The sequence below is a fragment of the Myotis daubentonii genome, chromosome 19 (genome assembly GCF_963259705.1).
Source record: "Myotis daubentonii chromosome 19, mMyoDau2.1, whole genome shotgun sequence".
Classification (NCBI taxonomy): Eukaryota; Metazoa; Chordata; class Mammalia; order Chiroptera; family Vespertilionidae; genus Myotis; species Myotis daubentonii.
The window spans coordinates 2,320,259-2,339,320 of NC_081858.1; the positions used below are offsets into that span (position 1 = coordinate 2,320,259).

General features: G+C 56.8%; 1 protein-coding gene across 1 annotated transcript in view; it reads left to right on the forward strand.

Annotated features, from left to right (window-relative positions):
• SORL1 (sortilin related receptor 1) overlaps positions 1 to 19,062 on the forward strand; it is a 146,088-nt gene that overhangs the window by 64,165 nt on the left and 62,861 nt on the right. The window contains exons 14-21 of the mRNA XM_059676766.1: positions 31 to 217; positions 3,924 to 4,052; positions 4,976 to 5,061; positions 8,777 to 8,949; positions 9,793 to 9,924; positions 12,664 to 12,755; positions 14,473 to 14,719; positions 15,234 to 15,372. Coding sequence (XP_059532749.1) covers positions 31 to 217; positions 3,924 to 4,052; positions 4,976 to 5,061; positions 8,777 to 8,949; positions 9,793 to 9,924; positions 12,664 to 12,755; positions 14,473 to 14,719; positions 15,234 to 15,372 — 1,185 coding nt within the window. The remainder of the gene's footprint in view (positions 1 to 30; positions 218 to 3,923; positions 4,053 to 4,975; positions 5,062 to 8,776; positions 8,950 to 9,792; positions 9,925 to 12,663; positions 12,756 to 14,472; positions 14,720 to 15,233; positions 15,373 to 19,062) is intronic.

Below are 19,062 nucleotides of genomic sequence, written 5' to 3' on the forward strand. Positions count from 1 at the left end.
GGCAGCGGCTCATGCTGTCTCCCTCCGCAGGGGTCCCCTGCACCGAAAACGACTACAAGCTGTGGTCCCCGTCAGACGAGCGGGGCAGCCAGTGCCTGCTGGGCCACCGGACGGTCTTCAAGCGCCGGACGCCTCACGCCACGTGCTTCAACGGCGAGGACTTCGACAGGCCCGTGGTGGTGGCCAACTGCTCCTGCACCCGCGCCGACTACGAATGGTGGGTCCCCGTCCGGCCTGGGCGGCCGTGGCGTCTTCCCCGCCGTGGGGGGTGCGGACGCTGGCCTGGCCCCTCTCCCTCGGGAAAGGAAGGAATCATGGGAGCAAATAGTGGCTAAGCACCTGTCATGTGCAGCTGCTGGCCCTGTGTACACAGCTCGCCCATTCAGCTTCAGGGACGTGTGTGGGCGCAGCGTCCCCCCGGGGAGCTGCAGCCTCATTCAGCAACGGGCACTCGGCTTGCTTCCGTGTGGGCACCCCACATGGCATGCCCTGAGCTCCATGGCGGGCGGCTCCTTGTTCTTAGGAGCCCTGCTCTAGAGGGAGGTCTTTCCTTATTTGAAACGTGGGGATATTCGTGCGCACACACACACACACGGACACACACGCACACACATGCGCACACCCGCGCACACGTGCACACGCAACACACACACGTGCACATGCACACGTCCTTGAATAGAGCACGCGAGGACTGCTGAGAATGCAGAAGCAGAGGAGTGACACGCACACAGGTAACTAACGGGAGGGAGCTGCCAGCCTGGGGGGCCGCACTTCATTGTGAGTCCAGATGGGAAGGAGGAGACGGAATGGCTGCTGGGAACTGAGAATTTCTGGAGAAAGCATGTGGGTGATGGCCTTAAGGAAGGCCTGGATGTGTGGGCAGGAGCGTTCTGTGGGGAGGGAGCCGCAGTGTGGGGGCAGAGGTCACTGGGGCTCTCTGGATGCCTTGCTGGGTGTCTGGGGAGGGGGGGTCAGTGCGTGGAGATGAGCCCCGAGAGCAGGAGGTGTCTGAAGGCTCCGCGGAGAGCTGAGGTCGGAGCCCTGAGGCAGGCGCTCAGGTCTGTCACCCGCAGCAGACCCGCACGCATTCAGCAGGTCCGTCAGCAGAGCTCGGGCACTGAACACAAATAGCTGACTCATTTTTCAGCAGCTGCTAAGGCCCAAGGGAACTCAGGCTTGCTTCGGGAAGTGCACATATCTTGACTGAAGCCGGACACCTGAGGTGCCTCTGGTCCAAGGCTGGATCCGGCCACCCAGGGAATGTTTTCGGCCCTGCAGGCCCCGTGGTCTCTGCAGCTGCTCACCTGGGCCTGGGCAGCAGGAACAGGGCCCGGGTGGGTAGGTGTGGTTGGACCCAGTGAGTTCTCTACTGAAACTGGGCACGCCTCTCGGACCAGCTTCTGAGGCTGACTGCGCGCAGGGGTCGCCGGGGTCACGCTGTGGTGCGAGGCCTGACTCCCGAGGCAGACAAGGGCGATTCGGACGCCGCTTCTCTCCACACCCGCCCGGGAGCAGGGGCTTTGGGCAGCTCAGACGCACGTTCCTCCACAGCGTGTGGTCCTAGGAGCAGCATGGACGCTCCATAGCACCCCACGCTGGGTGATGCCCCCTGCTGCCAGTGCGGTGCCCTCTGGCCTCTGCTCCCTGGTGGTGCCCGAACCTGTAGCTAATCCGAGAGCCCTGCTGGCCTGGGTGAGTGGTGCCCTGACTGTAGAGGCCCTAGTCAGGGAAGGGCCCTCCCCCTCCTTTATCCCCACGAAGTGCTTAAAACAAAAAATGAAAAAATGTGCAAGGCAGTCTAACAGGTCTTTGATTCTTTCACTGTTTTTTCACTTGGTGGACACTGTTATGCCTTTTCTCTAAAATCTGCCACCTGGCAGCAACACCAGAAACCAGGTCCCAGGGCCTGGTGGGCTGTCCTGAGCCCTGGCCTGGCTCTCCTGGTCCATATGCCCGCCCACCGGCCGGAAACCCCGGGTGCTGAGTCTTCATTACCAGGAAAGCCACCGTCCCTGCCCCGACGGAGCAGGGCTTTGGGAGTGAGATGGTGAGCGTGAGGGTGATGCCCGCGACAGTGATAAAGGGAGCGCAGGTCTCAGGCCGCCCTGCTGCTGTGCATCCCTTTGTCCATTTGCTGCAGCTGCAGGGAAGGCTCCAGCGCCCACTGGGCGAACCTAGCAGGTGTGTGGCCCTGGACTTGGCAGTGGCCAGTGCTATGGTCTGAGGATGGACCACAGGAGAGGAAGTGAGAGCAAGTGCCAGTGGGCTGTGCAGTTAGTTCAGCTCCCGAGTGGCATCTGCGTTGGAAAGTGAGGTTGCTTTTGAGCCCCTCAGCCCCCCACCTTGCCGCTCCCCCCCCTCCCCCCAGAGGCCCCACCACTGGCCCACAGGTGCCCTGGTTCAGGGTATAGGTTCTTTTACACCTTTTTTTAATCCAAGTATAGTAGACTCTCTTACATCTTTACGTTTCGCCACGTTGTCAGCAAGTGTGGCTTTCAAACTCCTGACTGCAACTCCTGGGGCACACAATGCGTTTCTAGTCTGACCCGGTGCCCACGCCTTTATACATGTCGATGCGGGCACACACGTGATTGAAACAGAAGTTCTGTGAGGTACCAGCTCCTGGTGAGGGGCTGCCTTTTGCAGTCTTCTGTGTTTTAAGGGAGTTGGGGGGAGTGGTCTCAGCCCTCCTGCCCGTGCACTGCCCGCTCGGCTGAAGGTGGAGACACCGGCCTGGCAAGGGTGCTCGGCCGTTGGAGACAGAGCAGTAACTAGCGAACGCTCCAGCCAGGCCCGGAAGATGTGAAGCAGCCCCTCAGTCAGACCTGCGGGCACGGCAGTACACTTTCCTCTGAGCAATTCTGTGCAGGTGCTAAGTGTGGAGCCTGACAGGCTACACACTCCACTTCGCCCGTACCTGGTACGTGGTTTTCACATACTAGGTGTTGAAGAAGCATTCGTTGGGCTGAGCAGTAAATGAAGCCTTTCGGGAGAGCGCAGCAGCTGGCAGTGCCTCTGAATTACCAGTCACAGTTTGGGCGGGGCCTGGCGAGGCCGCCTCCTTCAGTGCAGCCGGGGGAAGTAGGCAGACCGCAGACCGAGACCCTGCCCCCGCTCCGCTCCCGGAGCTGGTGGTGTGGAGGAGAATGGCCCACACTGCAGAAGGTCTCGGAGACCACGGCACTGGGTCCGGAAGGGCAGGGGGCGGGACCCAGGTGATGTCAGGGAGTATGTGGACATGATCTTAAATAACATCGGTTGAAACATCCTTGGTTTTTTAAAAAAAGGGGGATCATTCTTTTTAACTTCTCTCTTTGAATCCTCACCTGAGGATATTGTCCATTGATATTTAGAGAGAGTGGAGGAGAGGGAAAGACAGAGAGAAACATCAATGTGAGAGAAACGCATCGATTGGTTGCCTCCTGCACGAGCCTTGACCAGGCCCCGGCCGGGAAGGAGCCTGCAACCGAGGTACATGCCCTCGACCGGAAGTTTATCTGGGACCCTTCGGTCCGCAGACCCACGCTCGACCCTCTGAGCCACACTGACCAGGCCTTAATTTCTCTCCTAAGTCTCCCAGTCGTGTCAAGAAGGGCTCGCCAGGTGCTAGTGGTCTGTGGACATTGCTTGTCCTGTCAACCCCGGGAGGGCAGGCCAGAGTCTTTGGGGAGGTGCTGGATCTAGCTAAACATTTTAATATTTTGGCTTTAGCATAATGATTTGTCTTGGTTTCATTTATTTATGGCACATGATAGTGGTTTAAGATTGTGGTTCTGCCGTAAAGGTCTTCTGGAATTGTGTGGGTGTGGAGATGTGAGCCGTCTGCAAAGGGGCGTGGAAGGAGCTCTTGATGCAGGCGCAGGCAGCGTGTGGAAACCCTGAGATGCAAACAGTGGCCGTGACAAACCCTCGTTGCCTTTCAGTGACTTCGGCTTCAAGATGAGTGAAGACCTGTTGTTAGAGGTTTGCGTGCCGGATCCTGAGTTCTCTGAGAAGTCATATTCCCCTCCTGTGCCATGCCCTGCGGGTTCCACTTACAGGAGAACGAGAGGGTACGTCTCACAGTGATTGCAGGTCAGGGACTCGGGGTCTACACTGGGTCTGAGAGCAGCGGGCGCCTTTCATACTGGAAATGCCAGACTTCTAAGGCGAGCAGGTGTCTTTTTAAAAAATCCTTATCTGAGGATATTTTTCCATTGATTTTTAGAGAGAGTGGGAGAGAGGGAAAGAGAGAGAGAAACATCAGTGTGAGAGAAACACATCGATTGCTTGCCTCCTGTACAACCCGACCAGGGCCCAGGCTGGGGAGGTATGTGCCCTTAACCGGAATCTAACCCAGGACCCTTTGGTCTGCAGGCCGATGCTCTATGCACTGAGCCAAACCAGCTAGGGCTCGGCAAGCAGGTTTCAGGTAGCTCGGGCAATATTTAAAGTTAGGATGTTTGCCAACTCTTCCATCCGCAGTGAAAAAAAAGGGCAAGTCTGTAAGATCCTCTACAACTTGACCTGTATCTGAAGTCATACATTTCAGCACGGCACATCGTCAGAGGAGTTTGGGGGAAATATGTGTAAAAGTTGTGCGCAGAAGAGCGCTCCCGTTTGTCTGAGCTGCTCCTGGTTCCAGGCAGCGCTGGGCCTGAGGGATCAAGCAGGCCCTCCTGTTCCATGGAGAAACGAGCAGATGAACCCGCTGTGTATGCTGGGAATGCGTTCCGGTCACAGAGCCTTTAAAAATATATATATATATTTTATTGATTTCAGAGGGGAAAGGAGAATCATTGATTGGCTGCCTCCTGCACGCCCCCTACTGGGGACCGAGCCCGCAACCCAGGCATGAGCCCTGACCCGAATTGTTCCCCAGACCCTCCAGTCCGCAGGCCGGTGCGCTCTCCACTGAGCACCCGGCTAGGGCTACGGAGCCTGGATGGCTGTTCTCTGATGTGTCCCACCTCTTGCTCTTGGGTTGGGTTGACAGCTATCGGAAGATTTCCGGGGACACGTGCAGTGGAGGAGATGTCGAAGCGCGACTGGAGGGAGAGCTGGTCCCGTGCCCCGTGGCAGGTAAGGGGCAGGGCTTCCCTTCGGCTTCTTGAGCCGTCGCTGGAATGTGGTGATGACCCCACAGCCTGTCTTGGTTCTCCCGACCTCGTGGAGAGAAAGAATGGAGTTAGTGTCTCTCAGAGCTTCCTAAACTTGGACCCAAACCCAACGTATTGTAACCGTATGACTTCACAGGAATGAAAAGTATTTTTGAAGGAAATCCCCTTTGTTCATTGAAAAACGCTCACTCAGCATCTGCTGTGGCCCGGGCATGGCGGGCGGGCGGCACCGGCCTCTTGTTCCTTGGCCTGCTTGTCGGAGCTGATGGGAAAGAGGCTTTGGGGAAGTAGCTAGTGGCCTCTCTTATTTTTGTATTGCTTATTATAAATAATATTGTAATGGAGTTTTACGCATTTCCATGTGCTTTACATGTGTTGTCATTTGAATCCCTGAGACATAATTAGCTCCATTTTTAAGAAATATGAGGAACATGTTCAGAGGAGAGGATGGAATGACTTCCTTGAAGGCCACACACCTGGCCAGTGACAGAGAAAAGCACACTCTCAGCCATGCTCTCGTGACCGCCCACGCGACAAGGGAACGTGCTTCCCGTGAGCACATGCATGCTAAAAACTTCTTTGGCGTGTGTGCACATGCTATACGTGTGTTCCAACATGTTTAAGCTGATTGAGCGGTGATGGCACACACTGAGGTATTTGTGCTATCACATGAAGTTTTCCCTTTGCCAAGTGTTCATCCGGGCATCATTTCCTCCTTCACGCTCTTTCCAGTTCTCTTCACGGAAAGCTTCCTCATTGGCCCTGCCTCCTGCTCTGGCCTCAGGGAAGGTGATGATTGGCCTGGACTCCCACCCGCAGGTGGTGTCTAACTGAGCAGCCAAGAGTGCCCAGCAAATCCCGAGAGAAGCCGGCGTCTGTGCCAGCAGGGAGCGTGGCCTCTCGTTGGCTCACTGCTTGCCTGCTCGCCCTGTGTTTTCCATGCTTAGCTCATTCGGCCTTTGACTGAATCTTCCATCATTGCCAGCGATCAGCATGCCTCGCTGTGGAGACGGCCGAGGAACAGGCTGCAGCGGGTCTCACCAGGCGGGCGCTGGGCCGATGCAGCTCGCTGAGTGGGCTTAGTGATTGCTCCGGAGGAGCTGGAGTGCATACTTTTATAATAAATACCGGAGGCCTGGTGCACGAAATTCATGCACGAGGGGGTTCCCTCAGCCCAGCCTGCACCCTCTCCAATCTGGGACCGCTGGCTCCTAACCACTTACCTGCCTGCCTTCCTGATCACCCCTAACCCCTCTGCCTGCCTGCCTGATCACCCCTAACTGTCTGTGCCTGCCTGCCTGCTTGCCCCTAACTGTCTCTGCCTGCCTGCCTGATTGCCCCTAACCCCTCTGCCTGCCTGTCTGTTCACTCCTAACTGCTCCCCTACTGGCCTGATCGCCCTTAACTGCCCTCCCCTGCCAGCCTGATCACTCCCAACTGCTCTCCTCTGCCAGCCTGGTTGCCCCTAACTGCCCCCACTACTGGCTTGGTCGCCCCTAACAGCCCTCCACTGCCAGCCTGGTCACCCCCAATGGCCCTCCCCTGCCGACCCGATCTCACCCCCAACTGCCCTCCCCTGCCTGCCTGATTGCCCCTAACTGCCTCTGCCTCAGCCCCCACTACCATGGCTTTGTCCAGAAAGAAGTCGGACATCCAGAAGATGGCTGGTCGACCCAGTCTAATTAGTATATTACCCTTTTGTTAGTATAGATAGATTATATAGGATAGGCTTGCTTAAATGGGGGGAGGGGGGCGCATTTTCAGCAGGAAGAGATGCTCTTGGCAGACAAAAATACATAATCCCTATATCTGGACTGATATGCCAGCCATATGCATTACACTGCCAAACTGGTCATTAAAAAATTGAACCGCTTTCTTACACCTTACACCAAGCAGCTGTTGCCCTAAAACCCCTCCTCAGCCCCCACCTTAGGTTCTGCCTTTGCAGTTCACCCAGATTAGATTCTGATTGATCGGTTTCTATGTCATTCAGCGTGAAAAGCTCCACCTCCTAGGCAAACATTTGCTCTTCGCAGTTCACCCTGATTTGGTTCTGATTGTTCGGTGTCTATGCCAGTCAGTGTCAAAAGCTCCGCCTCCTAGGCAGCCATTGGCTCTTCTGGGAAATCCAGAATGGCCCCGCTGACAGCTGTCTCTCTCTTCGGGCCTCTCTCCAGGCCTGACCTGCAGGCTCTGCAGCAGCTGCTGATCAGGCCCTGCCTCTCTCTCTGGGACTCTCTCTGGGCCTGACCTGCAGCCACCTGGCAGAGGCAAAGTCATTAGGTCTCCGGTCCAGCTTGGGCCAGAGGCTAATGACCTCGCCCCACCCACCACCCCCTGCCGCCCCACCCGCCGCCATCCCTTGCTGTGATAGGAGCCTGTGGGCACCAGGGGAAGGACTGAGAGGTGCTCCTTTCACTTCCTAGTGACCAGTTGTCCACCTGGTTGGTTAGGTCGTGATGGCCTTAGGCTATTATTAGTATAGGGAGTGGAATGGGGGGGATGGAATGGGGGGGAATGGAGTGAGGGCCAGCAGGAACTGTGCAGACATTCAGCAAAGGGACTCAGGTTTGCATTGTCCAGTTGGGCACTTTTAAATATATTTTCATTGATTCCAGAGAGGAAGGTAGAGGGAGAGAGATAGAAACATCAGTGATGAGAGGGCGTCATTGATTGGCTGCCTCCTGCACGCCCCACACTGGGTTCGAGCCTGAAACCTGGGCCTGTTCCCTGAACCCAGGACTTCAGTCCCCAGGCAGACTCTATCCACTGACCCACCCCAGCCAGGGCAGAGGCTCGAGCTCTTGTAGTTATTCACGGGACATGAATTAAACCTCCTAGAAATCCCAGGCCTCTCTATAGCTTGAAAATGGCAACGTTACTATCTACTTACCACAGAGGCAGCCTGTGAGGCTGTGGATAGCAGCGCTGGCTCAGCCTCGGTCCTAGCTTCCTCGTCGTGCGGCCATGGGTGAATCACTTAACCTCTCTGCTCTCAGTTTTCTGATTTGAAAATTGTGTTAGTAGTAGTTCTTTCATTCTGCAGTTATGTGGATTAAACGATGCTTGGTACATAGTCTGTAGATTGTGTATAAGTACTTGTTAAAGACATAGAGTTTATGATAATTACGTTGTAAAGCATTTGCCAGTAGTCAAGAACAAATGTGTTATTATTGTTTTAAAAATAGAATAGGGTGATAAGATTGCCTCATGCCATTGTGAACAATATGTAATAGGCGAGCAAATGGATTAGAAAGCTTGGCTACACGTCTTCAGTGGCGAGTGGCTCTGGCCCATGATGGTGGTGCCACGCGGGCAGTCCTGGCGGGCAGTCCCGATGGGCGGCGTGCTGGCCCCTGCCGGTCCTTGTCAAGTGTGACTGACGCCGTTGAGGCTGAGCTCAGCATTTTGGATGATGGAGCATGCCTACGGGGGGTCTAGATTAAACAAAGAAAAGGAGCAAGTGACACACGTGGCGGAGGAGAAACTCCCATAAGATCCACAGGAGCTTGAGTAACCTGCCCAAGCGGGAGATGTGCCCCAGCCCACCGTCCACCTGACGCCCGTGCTCTCCCCCGACGCCCATCGACCCCCGCGTGCCAGCGGCTCCGAGGTGTGTGTGAGAACCAGGCCAGGGTGCAGAGACCCCGCTCACGCTCTCTCTGTGGTCTGTGCAGAGGAGAACGAGTTCATCCTGTTTGCCACGCGCAAGTCCATCCACCGCTATGACCTGGCCTCGGGCGCCACCGAGCAGCTGCCGCTCTCCGGCCTGCGGGCCGCCGTCGCCCTGGACTTCGACTACGCGCGCAACTGCTTGTACTGGTCCGACCTGGCCTTGGACCTCATCCAGGTGAGTGGTCCTGGGGCCGTGCTTGCATCGCCTGATAGATGATAGATACGCTTCCTTCCGCATGGCCCGAGGAGGCGGGTGCCAGAGGGCTCAGCTTGCTCGCCTCCGGGCTGGCCGATGCCGTGCGGACAGGGCGCCTTCCTTTCCCTGCGGGGAGGACTGGACGCTCCGAGTGCCGGCGCGTGGTCACTTCCTGCCGCACACGTGCCTTCGGCGCCTTCTGCCCAGGCCACGGAGTCCGGCTTCGCTGTGGCTGTGTACTCACCACGTTGGGGTCTGGGCGCAGCGAGGACAGAGGCGGGCTGTGCAGGTCCCCACAGGCCCTGAGAGCCACAGCCTGCACCCTGCATTTCAAAGCAGAGCTGTTGGGTCTTCAGTCCTTTTAGAAAAGCAAGTTCAACAAGTTTATCCGGACTTCTCACCCGACAGAAATTTCACGGGCTCGGGTGTGTGAGGGGTGGCACGGGGTGACTGCTGAGGTCTCTCCCCACAACGGCACCCGAGGGCTAAGAGCCTCGCAAGGGAGGGACTATGAAAAGCAGACAGAGGGGCTTAACAGGAATGCCAGCCTGCGTCGCTTACCTGAAGAGCGAGCGAACAGCGCCTGCCCCGGCCCCGGCTGCGGGGCGGCGCCCAGGCTCACAGACCCCTGCAGGGTGACGCTCTGTCTAGTTCTCTGCTTCACAGGAAGCCTTCCACCCGCTGTTTCGTCAGGAAAGCTCACTGGTGCCGGCCAGGCCCACCGCGGGAGGGCGCCGGTCGCCACGGGAGGGCGCCGGCCCGTGGGCTCACTTGGCGAGGTCCTTGGGCATTTCACACAGTTGCTGCTTCTTCCCTCGCCAGCGCCTGTGTCTGAACGGGAGCACCGGGCAGGAGGTGATCATCAGCTCCGGCCTGGAGACCGTGGAGGCCTTGGCCTTCGACCCGCTCGGCCAGCTGCTGTACTGGGTGGACGCCGGCTTGAAGAAGATAGAGGTATGTGTGTGCCTGTCCTTACTCAGCGAGTCGGACTCCAGCCAGGCGGGACTGACGGGGCGGTGGTCAGGTTTTACTCGGGAATTCTCAGGCCGCAGCGGACTGCCCCGAACCTCGAGCAGGAAGGAAAGGGCTGGTCTCGGAACGCGGCTCTCGGCCGCGAAGGGCCCCACAGAACGCAGGCACCTGCCCAGCAGGTTTCATGCAGGAGCCTGAGAGGTTCTGTTCGGTAGAGGGAACAGAGTGGTAACAACGACAATAATAGTATCGTCCCATCATCATGATTATTTTAAACATTTTATTGATTTCAGAGAGGAAGAGGGAGAGAAACATCAGTGAGAGAAAATCATTGATTGGCTGCCTCCTGCATGACCCCTACTGGGGATCAAGCCTGTGACCTGGGCATGTGCCCTGCCCTACAGGAATCGAACCTGAGACCCTTCAGGCCACAGGCCGACGCTCTGTCCACTGAGCCAAACTGCCTAGGCCCATAGCATCATTATGCTGCTCTGCCCTTGGCACTCTGACGGCAGGGTGGTCGGTTAGAGTGATAATGACAGCAGCATCGTCGTCATCACCATCATCGTCACTGAGTGCGATGATACACTGTGCCCGCCCTGCTGGAGCCTTGGCGGGACTTATTTGATTGACTTCTCCCAACACCCAGCAGGGTAGCTCTTCCTGTACCCTCACTTCCTCCATCTGCAGCTGAGCCGACCCCGGCACATGTAGCTGAGCAGCGGCTGCTGGCAGGGCACTGCCTCTGTGCTCTTCCTCCCTGTGGGCCGGGCACTGCCTCTGTGCCCTTCTCCCTGTGGGGTGGGCACTGCCTCTGTGCTCTTGTTCCCTGTGGGGTGGGCACTGCCTCTGTGCTCTTGTTCCCTGTGGGGTGGGCACTGCCTCTGTGATCCTGTTCCCTGTGGAGGTGGTGCGTGGGGCAAGGGGAAGCAGGTGGCCACAGAGCCCAGGGAGGTTCAGGTGAGAGGTAGGCCTGGGCTCCCCTGTGTTCCAGCGGCCGAGGGACTTGGCCTCAGGTTCATGCATCCGTCAGCCATTGGCAAATGCAATGCTTTCCGAGTGCGTGTTGCCTGCCAGGAGCAGCTTCGCCTTGTGATGACACAGTGGAGGCTCAGGTGAGGGATAGAGTTTATTTTTTTGTTTATTTTTATTTTTTAAATATATTTGTATTTATTTCAGAGAGGAAGGAAGAGAGAGAGAGAGATAGAAACATCAATGATGAGAGAGAAGCATTGATTGGTTGCCTCCTGCACGCCCCCTACTAGGGATTGAGCCCACAACCCAGGCATGTGCCCTTTACCAGAATTGAACCTACAGCCCTTCAGTCTGCAGGCCGAGGCTCAATCCACTGAGCCAAGCCGGCTAGGGCTGAAGGGTAGAGTTTATTGGAGAAGCAAAATGATGAGGAAATGGGCAGCCACTCCTGGTGGTGGCGCGTGCTGCAGTGGGGGCGCCCAGTGAGAACATCAGACAGTCGGTGGGCAAGCACAGTGAGGGGAGAGGCGCGCTGGGGGCGCACAGCGAGGGGAGAGGCGCGCTGGGGGCGCACAGCGAGGGGAGAGGCGGGGTGGGGGCGCACAGTGAGGGGAGAGGTGTGCTGGGGGCGCACAGCGAGGGGAGAGGCACGGTAGGGGTGCACAGCGAGGGCAGAGGCGCGGTGGGGTTGCACAGTGAGTGGCAGAGGAGCCTTGGGGCGCAGCACCTGAGCTGAACCCTGACTGAGGAGGGTCCCTGGAGGGTTCACCTGGGGCAGTGAGAGGAGAATGGAAGGGCATAGGGCCTGCCACAGGGAGCTCTGCTGTTGGTCCCTTTTTTCGTTGTCAATCTCACTTGAGGATATTTTTCCTTGATTTTTGGAGAGAGTGGGAGAGAGAGGGAAAGACAGAAACATTGATTGGTTGCCTTCTGCAGGAGCCCTGACCAGGGCCCAGGCCAGGGAGGAGCCTGCAACCGAGGTTCGTGCCCTTGACCAGAATCAAACCCGGGACTCTTGGGTCTGCAGGCCGACGCTCTGTCCACTGAGCCAACCGGCCGGGCTGCTGCTGGGCTTGTCCGTGTCTCTCTCTTCTTTAACGGTGTGTGGCCTGTGCTCCGTGGCCAGCAGGAGGCAGGCAGAGCCGTGCTCACACTCGCACAGGCACTGCTTGTGCAAACTGGTGTAAAGCTAGAGGCCCACTGAGCAAGGTGCTCAGAAGACGTGGCAGAGGAGGGGCCTGCGGTGAGTTTGAAGGAAAGACAGGCTTTGATTAGAGAGCAGAGGACAGGCCCGGGGAGATGGCAGAAGCAGGCGGGCTCGGAAAGGTGGGGAGACAGGCCTTGGGAAGTCGTAGGAGCTGAAGTAGAAGCGAGAGAATGTGGGACCAGCCTGTGGAGGCTTAACTGCAAGGCTGTGACATTGGGGCTTTGCTCTGTGACCGTGTGGCGCCAGGCGACTGGGGCCTGGGCCGCAGGCGGCTTCAGTAAGTAAACACATGCATGCGGGGCAGGTCGCCGGGCCTGGGCACCGGCCGGCCGGTGCTGGTGCCTCTGGGGAGCGGGAGCAGGAGCGTCTCGGGAGCCCGAGGAAAGGCCACGCTGACTGGGAAGAGCGGCAGATTGCCCAGGTCAGGCCGGAGCGGAACCGCGTGGCATGGAGGGGCCTGTCTGCAGGCAGGAGCTGGAAGGAGGCCGCAAGGAGCTCTGACCCATCTGGGCCCTTTTCTCTTCCTTCGTGTTTGTCAGGTCGCTCATCCTGATGGTGACTTCCGGCTCACGATCGTCAATTCCTCTGTGCTCGATCGGCCCCGCGCCCTGGCCCTCGTGCCCCAGGAGGGGTAAGTGTGGCCCCGTGGACGACGGTGTGAGTCGAGGCTGCAGCAGACAGACTCGCGGAAATGCAGATTGCTGGGCAAAAGCTGCTTCTCAGGGCTGTGGTTGTAATAAGCTGTCACCTGAGTTTGAAACCATGGTCTTTGTCAGGTAACTTTTCACCAGCCAGTATCCGGATTTCTTAGACATCCAGATGTCCACATCTGTGGGGAGTTTCTCCAACCAAAGGGAACATTAAGGCCTGACCAGCGTGGCTCAGTGGGTGAGCATCGACCTATGAACCAGTTCGATTCCCGGCGAGGGCACACGCAGGCTCGATCCCCAGTAGGGGGCGTGCAGGAGGCAGCTGATTGATGATTCTCTCTCATCACTGGTGTTTCTCTCTCTCTCTTCCTCTCCCTTCCTCTCTGAAATCAATAAGAACATATTAAGAAAAGGTAATGTTAAAGCTTCTCTGTAGACATAGTTAGGTCTGATTGGATAGTGTGAGGATTCTTTTTCTTTTAATACCACACACACATTTATTGTAGCATTTGTTTTATTTTTTAAAATTTACCTTTATTGTTGAGAGTATTATAGATGTCCCTCTTTTTACCCTCACTGCCCCCCTCCACCAGCCCCTGCCCCACCCTGGCCTTCACCACACTATTGTCCGTGTCCATGGGCAGTGCATTTCTTGCATGGTCCACACATTTAAAAAATATCCTCGGGTGCGAATGAATAACAACAAAAATCTGAGAGTAATATATGCCCTTATGCATTTGATTCAAAACATTGAAAGAGAACAGAAGTTTATGAAGTGGACAATACTGTTTCTCCTTCTCACTATTAACTCTTCGCCTCACATTTCCAGGGGGTTAGTGGTTGGGTCTGTCTCTTTCAGAATTTCTTAACCCACATACAAGCACATATCTTTAAAACACTCAGACACACACATGTATTTGCCAAGTAGAGCACTAAGATATGTATTGTACTATTCTGCATATGTTAAATTTCTTTTTATTGATTACAGAGAGGAAGGAAGAGGAAGAAAGAGATAGAAACATCAGTGATGAGGGAGAATCATTGCTTGGCTGCCTCCTGCATGTCCCCCACTGGGGATTGAGCCCTCAACCCAGGCATGTGCCCTGACCGGGAATCTAAGCATGACCTTCTGATTCATAGGTCGCTGCTCAACCATTGAGTCATGCCGGCCGGGCCATATATTAAAAGTTTAATATGTTTTGAAGATGGTTTCATATGAGAACCTATAGACTTTAGGCTGCATAATTTTCTTTTGTGTGTATCATAATGTATCACTTTTTCTACACACAAAAATACATATATGTATACACACACAAAAATACATACATATTTTATTTAAAAAAATTATTTTTGTTAGTGTGAACAGTCTTTGCTATGATGACCATCATTTTTATGTTACCTGTGTATCACTTGATTATATACATAGAAAATGCCCAGTAAAGGAACTTTTGGGTCAAGGAATGAAACGGTTTAGGTATCCTGATTACATACTGTGATAATAAGGCTGAAATAACCCACTGGTGGGAGGGCCTCCCCCGGGGAGCAGGGCCTGCTCTCCTGTCCCTTTGCTGGTGGGAGGGCCTCCCCCGGGGAGCAGGGACCAAGCTCCTGTCCCTGTGCTGGTGGGAGGGCCTCCCCGGGGAGCAGGGCCTGCTCTCCTGTCCTGGAGCTGGTGACACGTGCTCTCTGGTCGCACAGGGTGATGCTCTGGACCGACTGGGGAGACCTGAGGCCGGGCATTTACCGGAGCAACATGGACGGCTCCGCTGTGCGCTCCCTCGTGTCCGAGGACGTGAAGTGGCCCAATGGCATCTCTGTGGACGAGCAGTGGGTCTACTGGACGGACGCCTACCTGGACTGCATCGAGCGGGTCTCCCTCCGCGGCCAGCAGCGCTCGGTCCTCCTGGGCGGCCTCCCGCACCCCTATGCCATCGCGGTCTTCAAGGTGGGGCTCCCTCCCGCACCCCTGTCCCCCGCATGACAAACGGGCTGGGTTTTTGCGGGGAGGCTAGTCTAACCTCTAGAAGAGACTCATTTCCGAATTTGAGGCTGTTTGTTTCAGCCCATCCAGAGGGATGCAGACAGGTGCCCGGTGCCTGGTTTCACCTCCGGCCCGCGTCTCTGGGAAGCTTTGCCCAGCCTCTGTGTGGCCCCCGCGGAGCCTGTACCTGTGGGGCCGGCCACCCCGCGTGGACTCTAGAATGAAAGGTTCTCCCAACATGGAGGAGATTTCAAACGGGAGGTTGGGCTCGTGGGCAAACGTGAGTGTTGACCGAATCGTTTCTTTCGGGCAGTGCCTTAGTGTGGGTACTGGCTGAGGTTTGGATGGTCTCCTGACTCGCATCGTGTGGGGTCCAGAGGGGCCGCGGCGGCGCCGTCCCTCCCCGGCAGCTCCACTTCTCGCCGAGGCCCAGAGGGCAGCCCGGAGCCACACTGAAGAGCCGCCGTTTTCTTTTCAGAACGACCTCTACTGGGACGACTGGTCACAGCTCAGCATCTTCCGAGCATCCAAGCAGGGCGGGTCGCAGGTGGAGCTGCTGGCCAGCCAGCTCCCGGGGCTGATGGACATGAAGGTTTTCTACAAGGGGAAGACCACTGGTAAGGGCGCCTCCTCCCTCATCTCCTTGGTGGGTCTCAGAAAAGGGCTGGGTGCTGGCAGCCTCCCCCCAGCAGCTCCGCAGCCTCAGCCAGTCTCAGCCAGAATCAGCCAGTCACAGCCAGTGTTATCTAGCCACAGCCAGTCTCAGCCAGTCACTGCCAGTCTCAGTGGCAGGCACACTGATCACTTCTTGCCAACGCCATTGTGATTCCTGTTCTAATGAGATACCGCAGCTGGAAGAGGCGTGCCTTGCCCGCCCGCGCTGGTGATTGGTAGGTGAGTCCAGCCTCCCCTGTTCTCATCCCCTGCTGAGTGGGGATGTGCCCTCCGCTGCAGCCAGAGGGGCCCCACATGTGCTTCGTTCCTGCCACACGCCTGTCCCGGGGCCACGCTGCCCGCACTCCCTTCCCCGGGGCTGCGCTGCTTCCCGGCAGGATCCCGTCTGGGTCTCGTGGCTCAGACGAGCACGCGTCTGCCGTGGTACGAGGTGCTGCTGTATGATGACTCACTGTGTCCCCACCATGAAACGTAGTGTTACCAGAGCTTGGCACTTAGTAGGTGCCACTTCACGTTTATTGGAAGAAGACGGATGAGGAGGAGCTGCAGTCAGTAGTTTTCTTACAGATGTTGGCTGTGGCTGCTGAGATGCTGGGAGGCTCTGGCCTCTGGGTCCTGGAGGCGAGCTGTTCTGTGGAAGTGCCCTGTGCCCGATGCCCTTTCCCTCTGTTGACCTCAGCGCACGGTGGCACAGAGGAGGGGGCAGGCTCTCCACGGACAGCCTTTCAGGAAGCGCCTCTTTGGCTGCAGGGTTTGGTGGCCCTGGGTCGGCTGACTCCCTGGCCGGACACACGGCAGGGCTCTGGTTTGAATTAGAATGCGACATTGTCCTGCCGGCTTGGCTGGCCCTGTGCTCAGAGAAAATTGACAAAGGGAAGTAATACGGTTAGAGATACCATAACCCTCCTGGGACCAGTGCGGGCGCAGAGAACTGTAAGGCAATATTGTTATGTCCTCGCGGCTGACCTGCGGTGGGCAGGGCTGGAACAGGATCCGTGGTTAGAGATTTGGGAGTGACATCTTAGAGAGGAATTTGTTTTCCCAAGGGCCCCTGGCAGCCCAGGGCTGAGTTTTGTTCCAATTCTGCCACGAAGTGGAGAGGCCACATTCGTTCTTAGAATAGGTGCCTGGCCTGAACTGGGGCAATGAAGGGATCAGCGCCCAGCTCGTGACTGAGCCGTGGCGAGGACACCAGCCCGCTGACCACCATTTCTCAGCTCCCGCCTGGCCCAGGAGGCCGGTCTGCACCTGACGCGTCCCCGTGAGCACAGGCCGCTCCTGAAACACGGCGGTCAGCGGAGCCGCAGCCCTGGCCTTCAGGCCCCTGTTGGCAGGTCGCTTCCTCCCAGCTGGCCTGCAGCCACACTTCGGGGAAGGGGCTTGCATGTGAAGGGGAAGTCGTGCTGTCGGCTGCTTCCCGGAGACCTGCCGCCGTCCCGGGGCCGGAGCAGCAAGGCTGTGATCTCTCCGATGGGCCGTGGGTTACATCGAGGCCTCTGCACGGCCTCTGGCTGCCGCACAGCTCACGTGCAGTGGGGTGTCTCCTGGTCTTGAGCTTGGCTCAAGCCTGCCTGCTCCTTTGGGCACTGAGAATATGGCAGATCCCTGTTCCGGGTGCCAGTCCTTGGTGCCAGGCAGTCTGTTGTTTTTGTTGTCTGCTCGTGGCACATGGAGGACTTTCTGTGAGTGTACAATAAAGATGATGATAATAACTACATTTATTAAGGCAGTGTGATGTCATCATGTGAGAAATGCTCACCTGTCCGAATTAAAATAACGGACTCAGAGACAGAAGTACGGCGAAAACGAGACTTTAATGCACTCTCGAGAGTGGGTGTCCGTCCGGTTGTGCAGAAACACTTGGGGCAGTGAGCACAACCCATTTACTTGGTCCCTCCTCCGGCTCCTCATTGGCTGAGCACCATGGTCACCTGTTCCCTCGTAGGTCGCCCAGGTCTGCTCTCCCCCATTGGGCCATTTCAGAGGATGGGCTGAGGCTTTTTCCAGATGCCTCCACCTCCCCCGTCCAGTTGAGGCGGGCACCTCGGGAGTTTCCTCCAGGATGCTGGCCCACGGGCACAGTTCTTTGTTCCTACACCCTCTCCCCTCCTCCCCACATTCTGTGCGCCCTGGGGAAACTCAGCAGCCGCTTCCATCCAAAGCCGGCCATGCTGGGGGGGACCACAGGGGCCCACTTCCCACAGTGAGCACCCACATGTGCTTGATGGGTTCTGGGACCTCAGTTCATCTTTCCCAGATCCATGTGCACCATCCGTATTTCCATTTGATTGGCGAGGACGTGGACATGGACAAAGTCGGGCTTAGTAGCTCTGCGTCGCACGCTGAGTGAGTGGTAAGAACCTGAACTGCGGCTGCGTTGACCCGCTCGGCTGCCGCTGTCGCCCCCGAAGCCACAGGGCCTGGTTCACGGCCGACTCAGCAGTTTCACTGGTTCTGTCTGTGATAGAACTTTGTTCCTTCGGAGCATTTGTCAGTTTGAGCTACTTGCTTTCCGACAGATGCGTTTTCCATCCTGACACCCGGCTGGTTTGTGCGTAAAATCACTGGGACTCGTTCTTCAGTCTTTTCCTGAAGCAGCTTACTTTGCGAGGCCGTTGATATGTTTAGTATGTTGGGGCCCTTGGAATTCTTCCTCAGAGCCTGCAAGCAGCACATGCTTTTAACTGTTTATAATGAGGGCAGGTATGCATTCTGGGGTGGGTTTGAGTTCAGTAATTGCCAAGTGTATAGATGACTAAATAAGGTAGTAGTTTTGACTCCTAACTGGCTCCATTACAGGCCCAAGGTTCGTGTACCTGATGCTAAAAAAAAAAAAAAAGAAAGAAAGAAAGAAAGAAAGAAAGAAAGAAAGAAAGACAAGGCCAATACGTATTCAGTGAGTCAGCGTTTGGAGCAGGCAAAGGGTTATTGGTTGGAAGGCCTCGCTAGAGAAGATGGGAGAACTGATTCTCAAGTCCATCTTAGGAAAGACTGGACCCCATCGTCATTTACTGTTAAGGGAAAGGAGGAGGGCAAGGCCAGGGGTGCCTGCTGGCCCGGGCCGGCCAGATCCCAGGGCTCGACGGGAAATGTGGGCTTCCAGACCCTCTGTTTCTGCTGGTGCCAGTCCCGCTGCAGAGGCGCCGGGGAGTCTGAAAACAGTCACTCTCTGTGCTCATTGCCTCACGGCTGTGCCAGCGGCTGTGCCGGCGGGGATTGCCTCTGGGAAGCGCATGTCACGCAGGAGCGCAGCCTGCAGGCCCTCCGAGGGGGCAGTCAGTCCAGCACCTCCTGGAGGGGTTTCCCAAAGAGGATGTCAGGAAACCTGACTGACAGACACCCAGGGCCGGGCTCGGTCTTCTCAGGGGACCCCCTTCACCCTGGGGCGATGCCCTTCCTGTTCCCCGTCCTCCCACACCGACTGGTCCGGTGGGAGGGCCGGGCTCGGTGCTTTGTTGGACTGCACCCCTGCCCTCCAGGCTCCCCCTGGCACAGTGGCCCTGTTTCCTGCACCTGCCTGCCTCTCGGGGTCAGCGACCGGGTCCGCAGGGGTTGGGGGTTGCCCCTGAAACTGGTCTCATGCCTCCCCGTCTAGCCGGGGCTCCTGAACACTGGGTTCCATTCTGGGTTCT